This window comes from Lontra canadensis, unplaced genomic scaffold, assembly GCF_010015895.1.
Source record: "Lontra canadensis isolate GAN:19392208 unplaced genomic scaffold, GSC_riverotter_1.0 scaffold4, whole genome shotgun sequence".
Lineage (NCBI taxonomy): Eukaryota > Metazoa > Chordata > Mammalia > Carnivora > Mustelidae > Lontra > Lontra canadensis.
The window spans coordinates 54,668,342-54,688,299 of record NW_022630998.1 but is presented as its reverse complement, the minus strand read 5'-3'; the positions used below and the strand labels follow the sequence as shown (position 1 = coordinate 54,688,299).

The window sequence follows — 19,958 nt, the reverse complement described above, 5'->3', positions numbered from 1 at the left end:
GGCTCGCCGGGTTCCCCCAGGCACTCCCAGTAGCAGACACCGGTATTCCGCGGCGGGCGGCGGCGTGGTCAAAAAAGGAGCCGCGGCCCCTTTAAGAGGCACAGCACCTTCTCCAAGATACCATCTTGCACCAGGAGTTCACGTAAGCTCTCCACCTACCTTGCTATATCCCCTCCTCCTTAACTGGGTACGGCCGGCCGGCGGGGCGAGCGAGCCTTTTCATTGGCTTTGCGCGCATCGGCCTTCTTACTTCTATTGGTTCTTGCGCCCGCCACTCGGCGCTATCTCCCGCCCACCTGAGCCGTCCGGCTAGGTTGAGTGAGGGCTCTTGGGTTAGTTCCTGTTAGGCCCCGGCCGGGGGAGTAGGTTGAAGTCTCCTAAGATGCCCGGTGGGCTGGGGCACCGGGAGCTGTGAAGAGGGCGTGAGGAGGCGGCGAGGGGAGACCCGCGGCAGGCTTGAACAAGAGCGGCGGCCGAGCCCGCCTTCCCTGCACCATGCTCATAGAGGATGTGGATGCCCTCAAGTCCTGGCTGGCCAAGTTACTGGAGCCGATGTGAGTGAGCCAGCCTGGGCCAGGGCCGGCGAACGTGGGCGTTGGGGGCCCGCGGGGGTGTGGGGGGAGGGGAGGCGGCGTGGGGGAGGGCGGAGCGGAGGGGCCGCGGTCGGGAGGTCCCGGCGACGTCTTGTATGTAGTACTATCACCATTGTGGGGGGGGCGGTGGCGGGGGGGAGCGAGAGCCTGGGGCGTAGAGGCGGTGTGGCTGTGGGACGGGGTGGGGGGGGGCCGGCAAGGACAGCGAGGGCTTTTTAAATATAAATATTGAGGTGCTGGAAGGGGTAGCAGAAATAGTGAGGGAATTTAAAATTTTGTTGTTTGAGGACTGCGAGAGATCGCAAGGCTGTCGAGGGATTTTTAAACGTGAATATTGGGATCTTGAAGGGTGTAGCAGGATGTCGAGGGCTTTATTAACCGATATTAGTATGAGACTAAGATCCAGAGCGGAGTGTGGAGGGCCTTTTAAAAACGTGAGGGCAGAAAGGAGTAGTAGGGACATTGAGGGCTTTATAGTGATTATTGATGAGCTGTAAGGGTTCAAGAATTTTGAAGGATTTGAGAAACGGGGTAGTTGAAAGGGATATGTGGGCATTGAAGTGTTTTTGGGAATTACTGGAAAGCTGTGAAATATGATAACAAGGATATGAAGGGATTTTAAAATATTATCCAAGAGTTGATAGTGCTAGGAGGACTAATAACTTCTAAATACCATTAAGGGTTGGAAAAAATAAGGGTTTTAAATTTTAAGGGTTGAAAGGGCTACTCTGGTATTCAGTATTATTGGAGAAGTATTTGAAAGGGGGATACCTGAAGCATGCAAGCATTTTTAGTTATAGCTATTGGAGGAATAAAAGGTATAGCAGAAAGACTTTAAGAGTTTTGTAAATATTGTTGAAGGATTGTGAGGGCAACTGAGGATAGTGAGGTGTAGGATATTGTTGAGCTAAAAATAATGAGAAGGGCTCATTTTTAAAAAATATTTTGGGTAGTATGAGTTGTAGAAATATTGGGAGGCTTCAAAGGGATAACAGAGGTACCAGCTTTGTTTGATTGTTTTGTAACCATTGTAAGAGGGTAGGATTGTGGTGTGTTTATTTGGGATACCCGGGTATAGGTAGTTTCTGAGACATCTCATACAGGGAAGAGAGGGAATGCTGAAGGGAGGATTGGAGAGAGATGATACCTAACTCTCCTGGGAAAGAAGGCATGGAAGGGGAAGGGAAGGGATAATTTCCTGCCCTCTTCTCATTTCTACTACTTAGTTATTCTATTAGAGGTGAGGACTTCTAAAGGAAAACTTATTAAAGGACTGCTAAAGGAAAAGGGGTACAAGAGGAAGGGATGGGCAGGCATGCTTCATTAGATTAGATTGCTTTAGTGAAAAAAAAAAGTTTTTCAGAAGGGGAAATAAGGGATAGTGTGGGAGGCATTGGAGGTATGGTGACGTTGGGGCTCTTTGGAGATAGCTACTTCCTGGATTATCTATTACCTGGTCCTTTTGAGAAATCTTGTTAACTAACTTTGTTTGTTGTTTTGCTCCTTTGATTTCTTGGACGTTAACGTCTAGGAAGTGATGCACCTGTAGTCCAATGTATCAGCCTTGCGAAGGTAGGCTGGTTAAAGGAGATAGCATTAGGGGAGGGTTTTTTTTGTTTTAATTTATTTATTTGTTTGTTTTTTTTATTAGGGGAGTTTTGATATCTGAAGTGCTATTTACGTTCTGAGGATGAGGAATATGTGAGTAGAGTACAGGTGTTAGTGAAAGTACACTGGGGCTTTTGGGTTTTATATTAGCGGTGGTCTACTTGAAAGTTTTGTAGAAGAATGTGGGCCTCTTGAGTATTCATCATACTTTTTCTACAGTATACTTTTGGAGCACAGTGATGGAGATGGATTGTGACAAAGGTGGGGAATGAAGGGAATAGATTTAGGGAAATTGACCATATATGGAACAGACTAAAAAAAAAGAAAAAGGTCTGTGTTTAAAAAATTCTTAACCTTCATGTTATTTAACATAAACCCTTGTGTGTGTGTGCTGGACAATTTTGCATACAGGCCCTGAGTTTGTTAGTTAAATATGTGTGTCTTTGATAGAAGGTGACAAGTTTTAACGTTATAGTTAAGTGCCCTTCTTTTGTAAACTCCCTAAAATGTTTTATTCTGGGTAGTGGTGTTTTCTTTCTTTTCTTTTTTATTTTTTTTATAGATTTTATTTATTTGAGAGAGAGAGCAAGAGTGAGGCGAGGGGCAGAGGGAGAAGCAGACTCTTCACTGACCTAGGAGCCTGATGAGGGGCTTGATCCCAGGACCTCCCAGGACCCTGGGATCATGACCTGAGCCATAGGCAGCCATTAACTGATTGAGCCACCCAGGCACCTCTGGTTTTTTCTTAATATGAAAATTTAGTTTGGGTAGGAACTTATTAAACCTCCCAATAGTGTTTTCTCTTGACTTTTTTTGGGCTATTTATACTTTAAGTTTATAGATATTCTGTATTTTCATGGGTAAAAAGTATTTTTAAAGTGATTATTTGAGGGGCACCGGGGTGGCTCAGTGGGTTAAAGCCACTGCCTTTAGCTCGGGTCATGATCCCAGGGTTCTGGGATTGAGCCCCACATGGGACTCTGCTCAGTGGGAAGCCTGCCCCCCTGCCACCACCCCCTACCCCGCCACCTGCCTCTCTGCCTACTTGTGATCTCTGTCTGTCAAATAAATAAATAAAATCTTTAAAAAAAAAAGTTAAAGTGATTATTTCAGCTTGGTTTCCGCATTTGTTTTGAGTTACATGTTCAACTGAAAGCACACATCATGCCTTTTTTTTTTTTTAATCGTTACTTTTTAGGGTTAAAAAGAGCTAAAAATCGCTGTTTAGATTTTAATAATATAGGTAGCTTTTCTAGAAGTACAAAATAAAAGTACTAATTTTTTTTAAAAGATTTTATTTATTTATTTGACAGAGAGAGAGAGAGATCACAAGTAGGCAAAGAGGCAGGCATAGAGAGAGGGAGAAACAGGCTCCCTGCCGAGCAGAGCCCCCGACGTCGGGGCTCGATCCCAGGACCCTGAGACCATGACCTGAGCTGAAGGCAGTGGCTTAACCCTCTGAGCCCCCCGGGCGCCCCAAACGTACTAATTTTTAGTTCATATAAGTAATGGTTTTGGATGGAAGTGGTAATAGGAATTAGCAAATGCAAAAAAAAAAAAAAAAGAAAAAACAAAAAAACGGAAAGAAATAGAAAATGCTGATATCATACATATTTTCATTCTTAGTATGTTGTCATGGGAGATTATTTTTTGTTTAGATACCCTAAAATGTAATAAATGATATGCTAAAATGGGTTGTATTTGTAAATTCACTTTTTGCATATTCCAGATTGAAGAAAATTTTCATGGCAGATTGGCATGTTGTTACAACATAGCATTTTGGAGCAGTTGTTAGGTTTTCAGATAATGGAGTTGTAGTGGATATGTTGAATTCATACTATCCCTGGGCATGATCCACTTTTGCTTGTGTTATTTAGCTTAGTTTACAGTTAACTAAATTTATAAAAGATTTTTAAGCATGTTGTGTCTAGTCACTGGTGAAACAAAGGCATACAGTGAGGTATATCTGAACCAATCCATTTTCTATGTAATTATTCCCTTTAGACAAATTAGATATATCATCTGCTAGTAGAACTTACCTGTTACTTGCCACTACTTTTGTAGAGGTGGTATCTATCTATTACTTTTACTAGAGGAAAGACAGAAGGATGGTACCTGGAAGAAATGACTGCTTTAACAGGCCAGAGAAAAATCTAGTACCATTTTTGTTGGCAGTGCAGTTCAGGGAGAGAAACCATCTTAGTCAAGAAGTTTATATGTTTCTTTTCTTACTGTTACGTGAATAGACAAACTCACAAGTCTTGTTCGATGTCTTTATCTTGCCTCACTTCCAAAATATCCTAGATATCTTAGTCATAGAGACTATGTAAGGATTATGCGCAATTGGGAGATGTCATGGTTTCTATCAGAAATAACTTCTCATTTTTCAGTATGTGAATCCTTTAAGAGCAACGTCTAAGTAAATCTAGGGGATATATTAATCACTGAAGAAATTAAAAGTTTAGAAAAAGTTCAGGCAAGCATTTTTCAGTAACAAACATGCATTTCTACCCAAAAACGTTGTCTTTAGTGGGAAATGTTTTAAGTTATTTATACCAGATAAATTAAATATATATAAACATATATAATTCAAGGCTGCTCATTTGGCTTATTATAAAAATTTGTCTTGGCGTAAGTTTTAAAAAGAGTGATGGTGTTTGTAATACTTTTTGGACATTTGCTCTATTATAAAACATCTTTATGTGAATCAGGTTATTTAGTTTCTAGTTTGTCTCTATGTCTGATTATTGTGTGACTTTAGAGAAATTCTCCAAATTTTCTCTAAACAGTTAATCATATTAGCCTTCTACCTACCTCACGGATATGATATGAATATTAATGTGTAGGCTATAAAAAGGGCCTGTGTACCTTAGAATCATTAAATATAAATGAAATTTTATGGCTTTTGAAATATGAAAATATATTAAACTGTTTTTTGCAAAAATATTTTACTTATTAATGTTAAGCTCTACTGTCACTTTCATAATAATCTAAGGCACGCTAGAGCTAGAGTCTCATTGCAGGCCCTGTAGGTAGGACTGGGAATTGCTAGAGAAAGCCATGGCTTTGAGGTGCACTTTCTGTGAATTCAGTGAATTCAAGATCTTTTTAAGTGTGCTAGGAGATTGAATATGTTGTCATCTCCGAGTGTATGATGGATAAGGCAGCGATAAGCTTCACATACTAAGATCGTTTTATTGGTTCAGTGGTCGTTGGAGGGGTTATACTTTGGTTGAACTCTGGAGTTACATGGTGCCATAGATTTTGCAGTCCTTAATCACATTAAATTCTGATTAGTAATGTCTGGGGCTGCTCAAATGGGGGGAAAAATTGTCACCTGGCAGCTGTGAGACCTGACCTCTCAGATAAATAAACTACAAAGGTGAAATGAGTATTTTGGAGGTTTGTTCTTGAGACTGAGTAGTTCTGATAATGTAGTTAGTGGCTTCAAAGAGTTAGTATACCTCGAAAGTGCTGTGGGACTTGTTTAAGGAGACAGTTACCTATTTCACAGAAAAGGGCTTATTTTGATCAGAAGACTTCTTGGCAAGTTTTAGTATACTAAGTTAAGGACATATTTGTTCTTATGTCCTTTGGTCTGCCTCCTAAATATGTCTGACTTCATTCTTCCTGGCCCAACTGCTATAGGCTAGAAGCCAGAAGTTGCTTTTATAGCTCTATGTTTCCTATTACTGCCTTGTCTCATCCTCTTTCAGGGCTGTTACTTACTTTTTTGTTAATTTTTTTAACCGTTCGTTATTTTGCACTATAATTATTTGTTTTCATGTTCATCTTTTGGCCACTAAACTGCTTGGCAAGGTTTGTCGTGCTCAGAGTAATTTCATTACCAAGCAAGATGCTTGGCCTTTAATGAATGGTCAATAAATGTTTAAATGAATCATTATACTTATATGTACATATAGGTTGGTTGACAATTTAAAATGTAAGATTTAAAAAAAATGTTTTACTTAATTATTTGACAGAGAGAGAGAGAGAGAGTGCACACGCAGAAGAAGGGGGAGTGGCAGGCAGAGGGAAAGGGAGAAACAGGCTCCCCGACATGGCCTCAATCCTGGGACTCTGGGATCATGACTTGGGCCGAAGGCAGATGCTTGACCGACTGAACTACCGAGGTGGCCCTAGATTTTTCTTTTTTAATAGTCTGATTTTTAGGGTATACTTACGTGGTGACTGCTGCTTTGTGACCCATAGTCCAAATATCAAGATGGTGTTTGCATATGACAGATGTATGTATATATATTTTTTTTACCCAAAATAAATCTAGGGGTAATTTCTTCAGTTCATGAAAGCCTCTAAGGGGAAGATGGAAGCTTTTATTTGAAAAGAAGTAGAAAAAAAAATAAAAAGAAAAGAAAAGAAGTAGAAGTACCATTATTTCTCTTTTTAATATCTGTTCACAGGTTCTTAGAACTTAATAGTTATTCACATTAACAATTTGAAAATGTCAACTCAGATATTACTTCTTTTTCTTTCTTTTTTTCTTTTTTTTTTTTAAGATTTTGTTTGTAAGTAATGCCAACACCAAACATGGGACTTGAACTTAAAACCCCAAGATTAAAAACTCTCAGGGGCGCCTGGGTGGCTTAGTGGGTTAAAGCCTCTGCCTTCAGCTCAGATCATGATCTCAGGGTCCTGGGATAAAGTCCTGCGTCGGGCTCCCTGCTAGGCGGGGAGCCTGCTTTCCCCTCCCTCTCTGCCTGCCTCTCTGCCTGCTTGTGATCTCTCTCTGTCAAATAAATAAATCTTTAAAAAAAAATAAAAATAAAAACTCTCAATCTCCACCAGCTGAGCCCGCTGGGCGCTCCCCCTGGACCTTTACTTGTTTTTCCAGTGTTGTTTTTTTTTTTTTTTAAAGATTTTATTTATTTATTTGAGAGAGAGGCAGTGAGAGAGGGCATGAGCGAGGAGAAGGTCAGAGGGAGAAGCGGACTCCCCATGGAGCTGGGAGCCCGATGCGGGGCCCGATGCGGGACCCGATCCCGGGACTCCGGGATCATGACCTGAGCCGAAAGCAGTCGTCCAACCAACTGAGCCACCCAGGCGTCCCTCCAGTGTTGTTTTATTGAAGGAATAATCAATCTGAACACAGATCAGAAGCAGACTTTTTGTTTTTTTATACACTTTTTTTCTTATAAAAATGCAGAAAAGAAAGATAAAATTACTTGTATTTATTTCTAGTTTCTCTTGTGTATATGAACTTCCATGTGATAGCTTCCATATGATAGCTATAATCAGACTCAAATGTAGAATTTTTTATCTGTATTTTTCCATTTGACCTTATTATCAGAAACATTTTTCATATTTGTGTATTGTTTTTATAACTATCACTTTGAATGCCTAATATTTCATAAACAGTGAGAATGGTTGTGCTGACTTTACTTTTTCTGTTAAAAATAATGCTGTTTTCAGGGGTGCCTGGGTGGCTAGTCAGTTAAGTGTCTGCCTTCTGCTTAGGTCATGATCCCAGAGTCCTGTGATTGAGTCCTGTTGGGCTCCTTGCTCAGTGGGGAGTCTGCTTCTCCCTCTGCCCCTCCCCCTACTCATGCGCATGCTCTCTCTCTCATTTTCTCTCTCTAAAATAAATAAAATCTTAAAAAAAATACAAAGTTCTTTTTACACCACACACACACATACATATATCTATCTATCTAGTGTTAATTAGGTATCAGTATTTTCTGTGTTTGGCTTTATTTCCTGAGACTAACTTCCCTGAAGCTAACTACAACTACTGGTCAGAGAACATGAACTTTTTTTAAAGATTTATTTATTTATTTATTTTAGAGGGAGGGGGACCACATGCAGCTGGGCGCACCCGCACATGGAGGGGGAGAAATTCAAGAGACTCCCCACTGAGTGTGGAGCCCTACTCCGATTGATCCCAGGACCCTGAGATCACCACCTGAGCTGAAACCGAGTTGGACAGTTAACCAACTGAGCCATCCAGGCACCCGGAGAATATGAACCCCGTGAATATTTTTTTTTAAAGATTTTATTTATTTATTTGACAGAGAGAGATCACAAGTAGGCAGAGAGAGAAGGGGAAGTAGGCTCCCTGCTGAGCAGAGACACCCCACCCCCACCCCCCAATGCGGGACTCCATCCCAGGACCCTGAGATCATGACCTGAGCCAAAGGCAGAGGCTTAATCCACTGAGCCACCCAGGCGCCCCCCGAGAATATTTTTATTGGTTGTTGATATACATTAAGAGATCATGTTTTGTTTTTTTTCCTCCCAGTGGCTCAATAGCATATTCATTAATTGTCTCACTTCTTTTTTAGTATATGTGCTGTGGAAGTGAGCATAATTGTCTCACTTCTAAAACAAATATTACACCAAGGTAGAACTTAAAATTGAACCCATATTCAGAAATGTAGATTTTTCTGAAAGTGGAAAAGATTTAAGTAGTGTTGGTTTTTCCTAAAACAAATAGACTTTGATTTTTTTTTTAAAAAGATTATTTATTTATTTATTTGACAGACAGAGATCACAAGCAGGCAGAGAGGCAAGCAGAGAGAAAGGAAGGGAAGCAGGCTCCACGTTGGGCAGAGAGCCCGATGCGGGGCTCGATCCCAGGACCTTGGGATCCAAGCGCCCAGACTTTGATATTTTGAAGTAGTGTTTCTTGGGTTAGGGCCTAAGGTAAAGAAAGACCTTTGCTCTTTGGTCTTGGGATTGGGTATATGTATGAAATCTATGAAGCTGATGTGCTAGCATAGCAGATGTGTCATATACCTGCAGTGGAGATTTTCATTAAGGAGGAAAAAGACAAATTTGAGGTTTTACACATAAAACCTCATATTACTTTACATTTTTAGGGCAATATTTCTGTTAACTTCTCCTGATGAAAATTCATTCTTGTTGATAGTTATTTTTTAAATAAAAGATAGATAATTGAAAGATGTTCTTAGAACGTTATTATGCAAGATGTGAATTTTAAGGAGTCCTCATTTCTAATTTCCATTAAACTTACAGAGATTTCTTTTGTTCTTTTAATTAGAACGTACATAGAATGCGGATTTACAGTAGGAAAGTATATGTGGTATAAAATAGATTTTTAACTCTGTGGAATTGTAGTTGAGTTTTCGTTCCACAGGTGTGCTTTCTGCCTGATCTTGAGTGGATCACTTAATTTGTCTTTACATACTTACAAATTTAGGTATCTATAAAATGAATAGTAACTCCTTAATTGTACTGTTAAGGCCTTTTAGAGACTATCCTAGAATAGTAATTTTAGATGGATATTACTGTATTTTCTAATCTCTTTTTATAACAGAAGCCCCTTTCTATCTAGAAATGTGTGTATTTAATATAGCCATGGATCCAAAATCTTAAAATCATCTTCATTCCCAAATATTCTTGTCCCTGTAGTTACTTAAAGTGAATTTTCATAAGCTTTGGTTACAAATAAATAGCTAAAGGATTTTAAATACTCTGAGGTAAGAGAAATAAGAAGTAGTCCTGCATTTGTTGTGTAAATTATCAAGCATCTTACTCATGCTCGGATTTTTGCAATTCACTTCTGGAAGTTTGGTTGGGCTACTGTTAGCATTGGTGCCGTAGCTACTGCAGTATTATAATTGTCAGTTTTTAAGGATTATATAGTAGGGGTGATGAAAGAATAAATAAGAACAATCATAAAGGTACAGAAAATTACAGCATGAAATTCCCCATTGTATTTAAGTTTCACCATTTGATTGGTGTGACTTACTATTTCAGACCACCAATTTCCTTCATAGTGCACCTTATGGATACAGATTAAGAGTTGTTAAATTTAAATGGTCCCATTCCGTTGGCTGTAAACATGCTTTTTGTATTTGGTACAGAATTCTAACTATCAGTTACTAACAATCACTCATATTGCACAAATACGTAATATCTGTGATCACTCTCTTTTCTTAAGAGTCTAGGTTTTTTTTTGCTCTTTTACCTTCTTGTAACTATTCATCTTGAAGCTTAACACATCGCATCAAAATATATTTCATTCAGGAGCAACCTTACTCTGCATTTGTTTTTCAGAGTGTGAAGACTAAATACATGTTTAAGATATCTGGGTTTGTTTAACTCCCCTCATTTATCCAGTAATCTCAATGTTGTGCCTGCTTCTTGCTAGAAACCTCGTATTACCCAGCTTTCTACCTTTTGGGTCATGAGACTCCTCAAAGGTTCTCCTAACAGCAAAAAAAAATGAGATTGTCTCTTTCTACCATTCTCACTTATTTTTATTTTTAAAAATGTTATTCATTTATTAGAGCGAGAGAGCTCGCGTGCCTGTGAGCACAAGTTGGGGGAAGGGCAGAGAGAGAGGAAGAAGCAGGTTCCCCGCTGATGAGGGAGCCCAATGAGGTGCTTAGTCCCGGGACCCAGAGATCAAGACCTGAGCCAAAGGCAGCCGCTTAACTGACTGAGCCAACCAGGCGCCCTGCCATTCTTATTTTTAAAAATCCTTTTCTTTCTCTGTTTAAAATATCTTTCTTTTCCAGGATCTGAACTTTCTAAGTAAAGGTAGAAATCTGATAGATTTTTTTTTTTTAATCCTCTCCCATTCGAATGTTGATTAGAACTATACTGATCAAATACCTTACTGTTTTCAGGAGTGAGATTAAATCTCTCTACACATTTCTGTTTTAAGGGGTTTATGGATTAGCCAAGGTGGGAATGGCCTCTGTAACATTTTTGAACATACTATTATTTGTTTTATTATTTATTATTTTTTTTAGATTGAGTAATTGACATACAATGTTATATTAGTTTCACATATACAACATAGTGATTTGATTTATACATTGTGTAGTGGTCATCACAATAAGTCAATTAGAATCTGTCACCATACAGAGTTATTAGAATATTATTGACTGTATTCGTTAGGCTATACATTACATCCCCACGTCTGACTTATTTTGTAATTGGAAGATTGTGTCTCTTAATCCCCTTCACCTATTAAACCAATTTTCTCTCCCCACCCCCCTGCACCAACTCCCCTTCCTCTTGCAGCCATCAGTTTGTTTTCTGTATCTGTGAGCATTTCTGTTTCTTTTTGTTTTTTAGATTCCACATGTAAGTGAAATCATACGGTATTTGTCTTTCTCTGACTTAGCACACTTAGCATATACCTTATAGGTCCATCCATGTTTTTGCAAATAGCAAGATTTCATTCTTTTTTATGGCTGAGTAATAATACATTATATCTATATATACCATGTCATTTTTATCTTCTTTATTCATTTACCTATCAGTGGATTTTTTTGGTTGCTTCCTTATCTTGACTCTTGTAAATTATGCTTTGATGAACATAAGGGTGCATATGTCTTTCTGAATTAGTGTTTTCATTTTCTTCAGGTAAATAGAAGTGGAATTACTGTATCATGTCATAGTTCTATTTTTCATTTTTTAAGGAACCTCCATACTGTTCTCCGTAGTGGCTGCACCAGTTTACATTCCTATCAAGCAATGCATGAGGGTTCCTTTTTCCTTACATTCTCACCAAGTTGTTATTGCTTGTCTTGTTTGTTTGTTTGTTTGAGATTTTATTTTTCAATAATCTCTACACCCAACATGGAGCTTGAACTCAAAATCCCTACATTAAGAGTCAGCTGTTGTACCCAACTGAGCCCGCTAGGTGCCCCTCTTGTCTTTTTGATCATAGCCTTTCTGACAAGTGTGAGGTGATATCTCATTGTGGTTTTGATTTGCATTTTCTGGTGGCTAGTGAAGTTGAGCATTTTTTTAAACGCCTGTTGGCCATTTGCATGTCTTTTTTGGAAAAATATGTGTTCAGGTCCTCTGCCAGTTTTCTCTTTTTTTTCTTTAAAGATTTTTTTCTTTGATTTAATTAAAGTATAGTTGACAGGTTTTTGTTTGTTTTAGGCCTTCTACTCATTTTTTGATCAGATTGTTTGTTTTTCTGATATTGATCTGTCTATCCATTTGAGAATTTAGCAGTTGGGTCTACCAAGGTAATCTGTTTGAAAATGGAATTTACATTTTTTACTTAAGAAAAATCCTGGCTAAACTGCATTTTTTTAAAAAGATTTTATTTATTTATTTGGCAGAGAGAGATCACAGGTAGGCAGAGAGGCAGGCAGAAGGAGAGGGGGAAGCAGGCTCCCCGCTGAGCAGAGGGCCCGATGTGGGGTTCGATCCCAGGACCCTGAGATCGTGACCTGAGCCGAAGGCGGAGGCTTAACCCACTGAGCCACCCAGGCGCCCCTAAATTGCATGTTTTTATTAATGTGTAGTTCCTCATCTTGCACACTTACACTCTCTCCTAGTGCACTTTGATCCTTACCCATAACATTAGCTCTGAGTTTTGTAAGATTGACAGTCATTGAATGTTGCTCCCTTGGATTTGGTGCATAAATGTGCATTGATGTTCAAAGAATTAGCCTTTCCCACTGATCAACTTGACGTCTTTTTACAAAAAGGTAATTATTATGTGCCCCCAGCCACATATTTACGTTTTGGCAATAAAAAAATTCTATTTTATTGAAATATGAACTTTAAAAATATAGACAAGAAGGAAGTAAAGGTGCTGATGCTTGGTTTTCTTTTTATAAAATTTGCTTTAAGTACTTAAAAATATATTTTTCCTATATATATATACATACATATATATGTATATATATTATATATGTGTACTATCTAAATATATTTAAATATATATTTATTTATATTTATAATATATATTATAATATATAAATATATTAATATATATAAATATATATTTATATTTATATATAATTTATATATATTTAGAGCACAAAAATTTTCTCTTCCTTGTAGGGTAGATAAAATATTAGGTCTGAAGATTGCTACATGTTAGGAATTGACAACTCAGGGAATGTGGGCTGCCCTGGCATAGATGGTTTTGAATGTTGAAAGACATGTGACTGGGGCATCTGGGTGGTCTGCCTTCAGCTCATGCCTTGATCCCGGAGTACTGGGTCAGGCACCTTGCTCAGCGAGGATCCTGCTTCTCCTTCTCCCTCTGCTTCTACCCCTGCTTGTGCTCCCTCACTCTCATTCGCTCTCAAATAAATAAAATCTTAAAAACAAAACAAAACAAAACCCAAAAGACCGGTTACTACTGCCTAGGAAAAAAGACAAAGAGAGACAAGTAGATAGAGGTTGTCCTTGTTGCCCTTCTACCACTTCTTTTCTTTCTCTTCTACGTCCCAGATTTTTTTCTTTCTTGCTTGTAGCTGCTAGAGTATTTGTCAGTAATATTTAAGGTGTTAACCTTCTTGTGTTCTTATTTTTTAAAGAGAGCCTTAAGATACTGAGATTGTCGGTGGACTTGATCACTATTTTTAGATGCTGGTGCCTGGGTAATAGGGAATGGGGGAAAGGTGTCCCACTTGCCCTGGTTCTTCATCCTTGGTTACATGGAACAACAGATAGTTCCTGAGGATATCCGCTTCTCGAGCAGTGTAACTCAGGGGTTGATTGCCACCCTTTCCCTGTTACCATTGAGAGAGCAAACAAATGCAGATTTGGTTCAAAATTCTGGGTATAATTAGAAAATTGAACATAGGAGACACAGTTTTATAAAAATAAGCAGAAAGGGACAGTGTTGCTTGCATTATGTACATGCTCTTTGTTACACAAATCACCTTTGTTTGCAATCACTTTATTTTAAAGACCTTTATTTTTCCAAAATAGGGGTGACTTTATTAATGACATCGCTATTTGAAAAAAAAAAAAAAGTTTGAAAATTTTTGTTTTCTCTTTGTCTAACTAGATGTGATGCTGACCCTTCAGCCTTAGCCAACTATGTTGTAGCGCTGGTCAAGAAGGACAAACCTGAGAAAGAATTGAAAGCCTTTTGTGCTGATCAACTTGACGTCTTTTTACAAAAAGGTAATTATTATGTGCCCCCAGCCACATATTTACGTTTTAAATTTAAAACTTTGTATAAAATACTGGAAATTAAAGTTTGGAAGGAAAGAAATCAGTCATCATCCTTTAACATTTGAATATATACATTCCTGTTAATTATTTATCATGTATTTTGGAAGACTTTTTTTTCCTCCTTTCCTTTCCTTCTCTGCTTCTTTCCTGTGTTGAAGCAGTGTAACTCCACTGCTTTTTAGGGGAATGGGTCCTCTGTAGCTTGTAGCAGAGTCTAGTTGATGGTTGGCGGTGTGACAACTTGTCGATAATGTAGCTTCTAATGCTTACTGCTTATTAGGACACTGAGCTACTTCTTTTTCCCCCTCTTGGCTGGAGCCTTCCTGACCCTTCCTGTCCAGGAAAAGATGGGCATGATCTTCTCTTTGTGCTTTTAACTTCCGATCTTCTTTTTTTTTTTTTTTTAAAGATTTTATTTATTTATTTGACAGAGAGAGATCACAAGTAGACAGAGAGGCAAGCAGAGAGAGAGAGAGAGAGAGGGAAGCAGGCTCCCTGCTGAGCAGAGAGCCCGATGTGGGACTCGATCCCAGGACCCTGAGATCATGACCTGAGCCGAAGGGAGCGGCTTAACGCACTGAGCCACCCAGGCGCCCCTAACTTCCGATCTTCTTACCAAAGTCCTTTCCATGTGTGCAGAATTTCCTGGAGTCCTCCCCTGCTAATGCTCTGACCTCATCTCCTACCACTCCTCTTCACTTGTTCCATTCTAGCCCACCTTGTTCTCCTTGCCTTTTTTTTTTAGCGTGGCAAACATGTTCCCACCTCAGGGCTTTTGAACTCATTTTACTCTTGCTTGAAATGGTTTCTTTAATGGTTTCTGGTGTCTTCTCAAATGTGCCTTCTCAGAGTAGTTTCCTTTGAGTGCCCTATATACAGTATATTATACCTCATGCCCCTATTCATCCTCTCCTCTTCCCAGTCTGGCTTCATTTTGTTTGTCATGGCACTTGTCACTTCCTGCCATGTTATATGTTTGTTTGTGTTTTTATCTGTGTCTTCCTGCCCCCCTATCGTTTGTCTTTCTTTTGTTGAGAATGGCCTCTTGGATCCCACAGAGCTTGGTACATAGAATGTATTCAATAAATATTGTTGAATATATGAAAGGAATGTAGTTAATGCATACTTACTGGTTGATCTAACAGTTGGTATGAGAATATCCTTTAATTCAAATATCTTCTTAGAAGGGAAAGATAGTAAGTATGGCTTCTCACTTGAAAAGTTAGAATTACATAGTTTTGGGTGAATTTTAGGGCTTTTTTTTACACATAAAAAATCCAGTAATTTCTCATATATATATATACATATATATGAATATTCATCTTATATGAATATATGAATATATTGTATGAATATATATTATAAATATAAGAATATTTATTCACATATATGAATATTTTCTTTTGAAATTATTAATTTGTATTACTTGATTTATAGTAGTTTCAAAATCCAGAAATGGTATTCTTCATCATAAGGGTTAGACTCATTTTTAGTTCCACCACCAGTATTTGAGATGTTCTGTTTTCCTCACCTTTGCCGTAGAGTGTTTTCAAACATCTGGCTTTGTTTGTGCAACACTTAAATAGTGTTTCTTCTCCTTAGAAACTTCAGGTTTTGTGGATAAACTGTTTGAAAGTCTCTATACTAAGAACTACCTTCCACCTCTGGAACCAGTTAAGCCTGAGCCAAAACCACCAGTCCAAGAAAAAGAAGAAATTAAAGAAGAGGTAATACAAGATTTTCTTTGTCTTTGGGGGCTTTTAAGATCCTATTACTAGTATCGTTCTTAGTTGGAAGTTGACCTCTTGAAAGTAATCACCTGTTGATTGAAATTTCTGTGTTTGGCACGTGATACAGATTCTTTATCAGGGCTTCTAAGTTCTTTGGACTTGAAATGTTGGAAGAGTTTCAGATAGCGTGTTTAGTGTTCCAAGAAAAAGTTTAGTAATATTGAGGAATTTAGAGAAATCTTATTCAGAGACTTTAGAAACAGAAAACTTGGTTAAATGTAGAGGTTAGATTAAAGTAAAATATTGATAAAACCTTAAGAGAAATTATTAAGTAACACATTTCCATATACTAGACAAACCATTTTCTCTTTTTTAACCAGAGTATTTTTTTATAATTAATGTAGTTATAAATATCATTGTTAATGCGTGAAAGAAAAAGAAAAAAAATGTTTTTATAATGTTGAAGTACAAAAACATGATTATTTATGGTAATCTATTTGAACCAAGGGGAAAAGTTTTTAGAGTTCATTTGTAATTCCTTTTTTTTTTTTTTTTTTTTTTTACTGGCATGTAACAATAGGCATTTATTGCATATTTACTGGTCGGGTGAAGCCTCCAGTCTTCAGGTTTGTGGACTGGCTGGGCGGCTCTGCTTTATACAGGCTTTATACCATTCTGGGACCCAGGCTGAAGGGGAAGGAGCTCTCGGGGGGAAGTTCTTCTCCTAGTGATGGCAGAAGCTCACAAGGGCTTATACAACCAATCAAGCACCCTTCCACTGTTGCTTGTGTCATGCCATCTGGTCATCCTGAGGATGTTCCTTTTGATAGCTATAATATCATTACTAGTTTCATTAAATTTAATAAAATATCTGTATTTCAGTTTTATCAATTGACACATTAGTGTCCCCTTTGCCTTTTTTTTTTTCCCTCCCCAAAAAAGTTTCCCCTTTTTTATAGCTTTTTTTTTTCTCCTCCAGTACAGGATTCAATCTAAGGATCATGTATTGCATTTAGTTGTCATTTCTGCTCTGTCTTAAAATGCTAGGTTGATTGAATGGGTTCATCATTAAAAGAAAACAAAAGAAGTCATTAAATGACTATATTTAAGATCAGTGGAAATCACTGTCACAGTTTTGGTTTTGCCTCATGCCTTGTAATTGTTTCATAAAATCTTATTAAAATAGGAAAGTCTCCTGGTATGTTATTTCAAGTAATGGAAATAAGAGGAAACTTATCTACCATACTTGATAATGTATAATTTTCGGTCTATGTGTATATGTTAAATCTTTAAGAAATAGTTAAAATCTTTGTGCTATCTGTCCTTTTCTATAGTTGTTGAAATTCAGCGGACCAGAAGTATCTGTTTGAAAGATAGCTGGTTTGAATATAAGAGAAAAATTGGATTATTTTGAGTTTGGAAGGACAATTTGAAAAAACACCACATTGTTATGCCATTTCATTTTGTATCTTTATAGTAAATCCTAATTTTGAAAAGTTTGAAGTGGCTATCAGCTTCTGTGTGTAAATATCCCAAATGATACTGTCTGGCATTTCTCTTGTTTTCTAAGATTTTTGTACACAACTTGTCATCATTGACATAAATAATAGCTCATATGATAGTATATAAAGTAGTTTATAGTAATTCTGTTAGTGTGGAATGAAAGGGGTTTGAAGTACCACACACCTTTGGCTAATGGGCTGTATTTCTGGTCTGTGCCGTTGATGCTCAGGACAGCGTACAGAGGTTCAGATCCACCTAAGACCTAGCCATTTTAACTTTATTTCTGGGTCCCCAGTTAACATTGTACCATCAATAGTTGAACAGATTACTTGTCACATGGGGAACCATGTAAGAATTTGGATCATTGCCACAACTCCGGTGCTGGAAAAACCTTGGGTATATATGTGCCATATTTATGAAGCACAGTGTATTTTACCTGTAGTTGGAAGATGACTTGTGAATTTTCTCTTCTTACAATTGGCTGTTATTAAACCCTTACCCTAAGTTCATGAACAAGCAAAAGAATCATCCATTATGATAAAAGATCTTAAGTATTATAATTCCTGATTTGCACTATGCCTGATCATCTGAAATGTTAGAAGGCAGTTTTTCTTAGATTTGGATTTTTGACTGGAAATATGAGAACCTGTAGCACAGTTTTTCCTTCCTTTGTTTGAAAATATATTTCATTTTAATTTTTAAAAATATTATTATATTGTAGAGAATTTTCAGCATACGTCATAAGGGACAATTGTATAATGAATTCTTACCCTTTCATCACTCAACTCCAACAACCCATCAGTCCATGGCCAGTCCTGCCCAACCAAATACCATACCTGTTTGGTATACATTTTTTTTTTTTTTTTTTTTTAAAGTGGGCTCTACACCCAGCATGGAGGTTAAGACCTGAGCTGAGATCAAGAGTCAGGCGCTCAACTGAATGAACCATCCACGCATCCCTTATTTAGTATACTTATATATCAAATATAAATTTATTTATTTATTTATTTATTTATTATTTATTTATTTATATTATACAATTTAGTAGAATGGAAGCTCTTAGACTTGTGTAGCTGTGATAGATCAAGATAATGAATAATTAAAACCTAAATGTGCAATGATTAGACTTCTAATAGAGGATGTGAAGTAGAAAGATTTAAGTCAGGTGGACAACAAAGGAGAAAAACTTTAAAAATTACTGTGCCTGGTGATCCCATGATTCTGTAAAGAAATCTACTTTTCATATTCTTAGAATAGTAAGATTGAAGTAGATGAGAGGTTTTGGGTTTTTTTTTTTTTTTTAAGATTTTATTTATTTATTTGACAGACAGAGATCACAAGTAGGCAGAGAGGCAGGCAGAGAGAGGAGGAAGCCGGCTCCCCGCTGAGCAGAGATTCCCAATGCGGTGCTCGATCCCAGGACCCTGGGATCCTGACCTGAGCCGAAGGCAGAGCCTTTAACACACTGAGCCACCCAGGCGCCCTGAGAGGTTTTGGTTTATGAAGTGTTCAGTTTATTTATTTTTTAATAATCTCTATACCCATCATGGGGCTTGAACTAAGTGACTCTGAGATCAAGAGTCGTGTATTCTTTCTCATGGAGCCAGCTGGGTGCCCTGAAATCTTCATATAGAGTTTAAATTCAAGAATATATAGGCATTATAATGCCAGATATATGTATGTATATATATACACACACACACACATATATATGTATACACACACACACACACACACACACTCTCTTACTTTTTTATTTATTTTTATTTTTTAAAGATTTTATTTATTTATTTAACAGAGGGATATAGTGAGAGAGATCACAAGTAGGATGAGCAGCAGGCAGAGGGAGAGGGAGAAGCAGCCCTCCTCACTGAGCAAACAGCCTGATGCGGGACTTGATTCCAGGACCCCGGAATCATGACCTGGGCTGAAGGCAGATACTTAACTGAGCCACCAATGCACCCCCCAAATAACTTATTTTAGATTAAGTTAGAAATAATTGTGGAAAAATATATCCTTAGCCACCAGGAAGTTATAGAAAATTTATAAAATGGAGAAGAATGCAGATTATTATTTTTTAACTTTTAAAATGTATTTGTAAGAAGCCAGAATAATGAAAGAAGTCTCCATGTACCCATCATTCACCTTCAATAATTACAGATCTACGAGCAGTGATCTTTCACTATAGTTCAGCCAGTTTTTATCCTCTTAAATTACTTTGAAATAAATCCCAAAGATATCATTTTATCTATAAATACTTAATATGCATATTTCTAAAAGATAATATTTAAAAAGTGATATTTTTAAAAATTTTATATAAAAGTAATTCCTTAAGATAGTAACAGATACCTAGTTAGTGTTTAAATTTCTGATTGTTCATAAATGTCCATTTTTCCCCATTTGTTTTAATCAAGATCTAAATAACCAGGTTGGTTGATACTTATTTTTTTTAAAAAGATTTTATTTATTTGAGAGAGAAGGTGGGCATGTGCGTGTGCACACACACATGTATACAAGAGTGAGGAGGAACAGAAAGGGAAGAAGAGGGACAAAGCAGACTCTGTGGGGAGTGCAGAGCTTGCGTCAGGCTCTGTAC

At 37.6% G+C, this 19,958-nt stretch overlaps 1 protein-coding gene across 5 annotated transcripts in view; it reads left to right on the top strand.

The window, feature by feature from the left end:
* The first annotated feature begins 305 nt into the window (after window positions 1–305).
* Window positions 306–19,958, top strand: part of RBM27 (RNA binding motif protein 27) — a 77,010-nt gene continuing 57,357 nt past the window's right edge. For all 5 annotated transcript variants that reach the window (XM_032850875.1, XM_032850859.1, XM_032850868.1 and 2 more), the window contains exons 1-3: window positions 306–554; window positions 13,960–14,078; window positions 15,732–15,856. In XM_032850875.1, coding sequence (XP_032706766.1) covers window positions 496–554; window positions 13,960–14,078; window positions 15,732–15,856 — 303 coding nt within the window. In that variant the 5' untranslated portion in view covers window positions 306–495. The remainder of the gene's footprint in view (window positions 555–13,959; window positions 14,079–15,731; window positions 15,857–19,958) is intronic.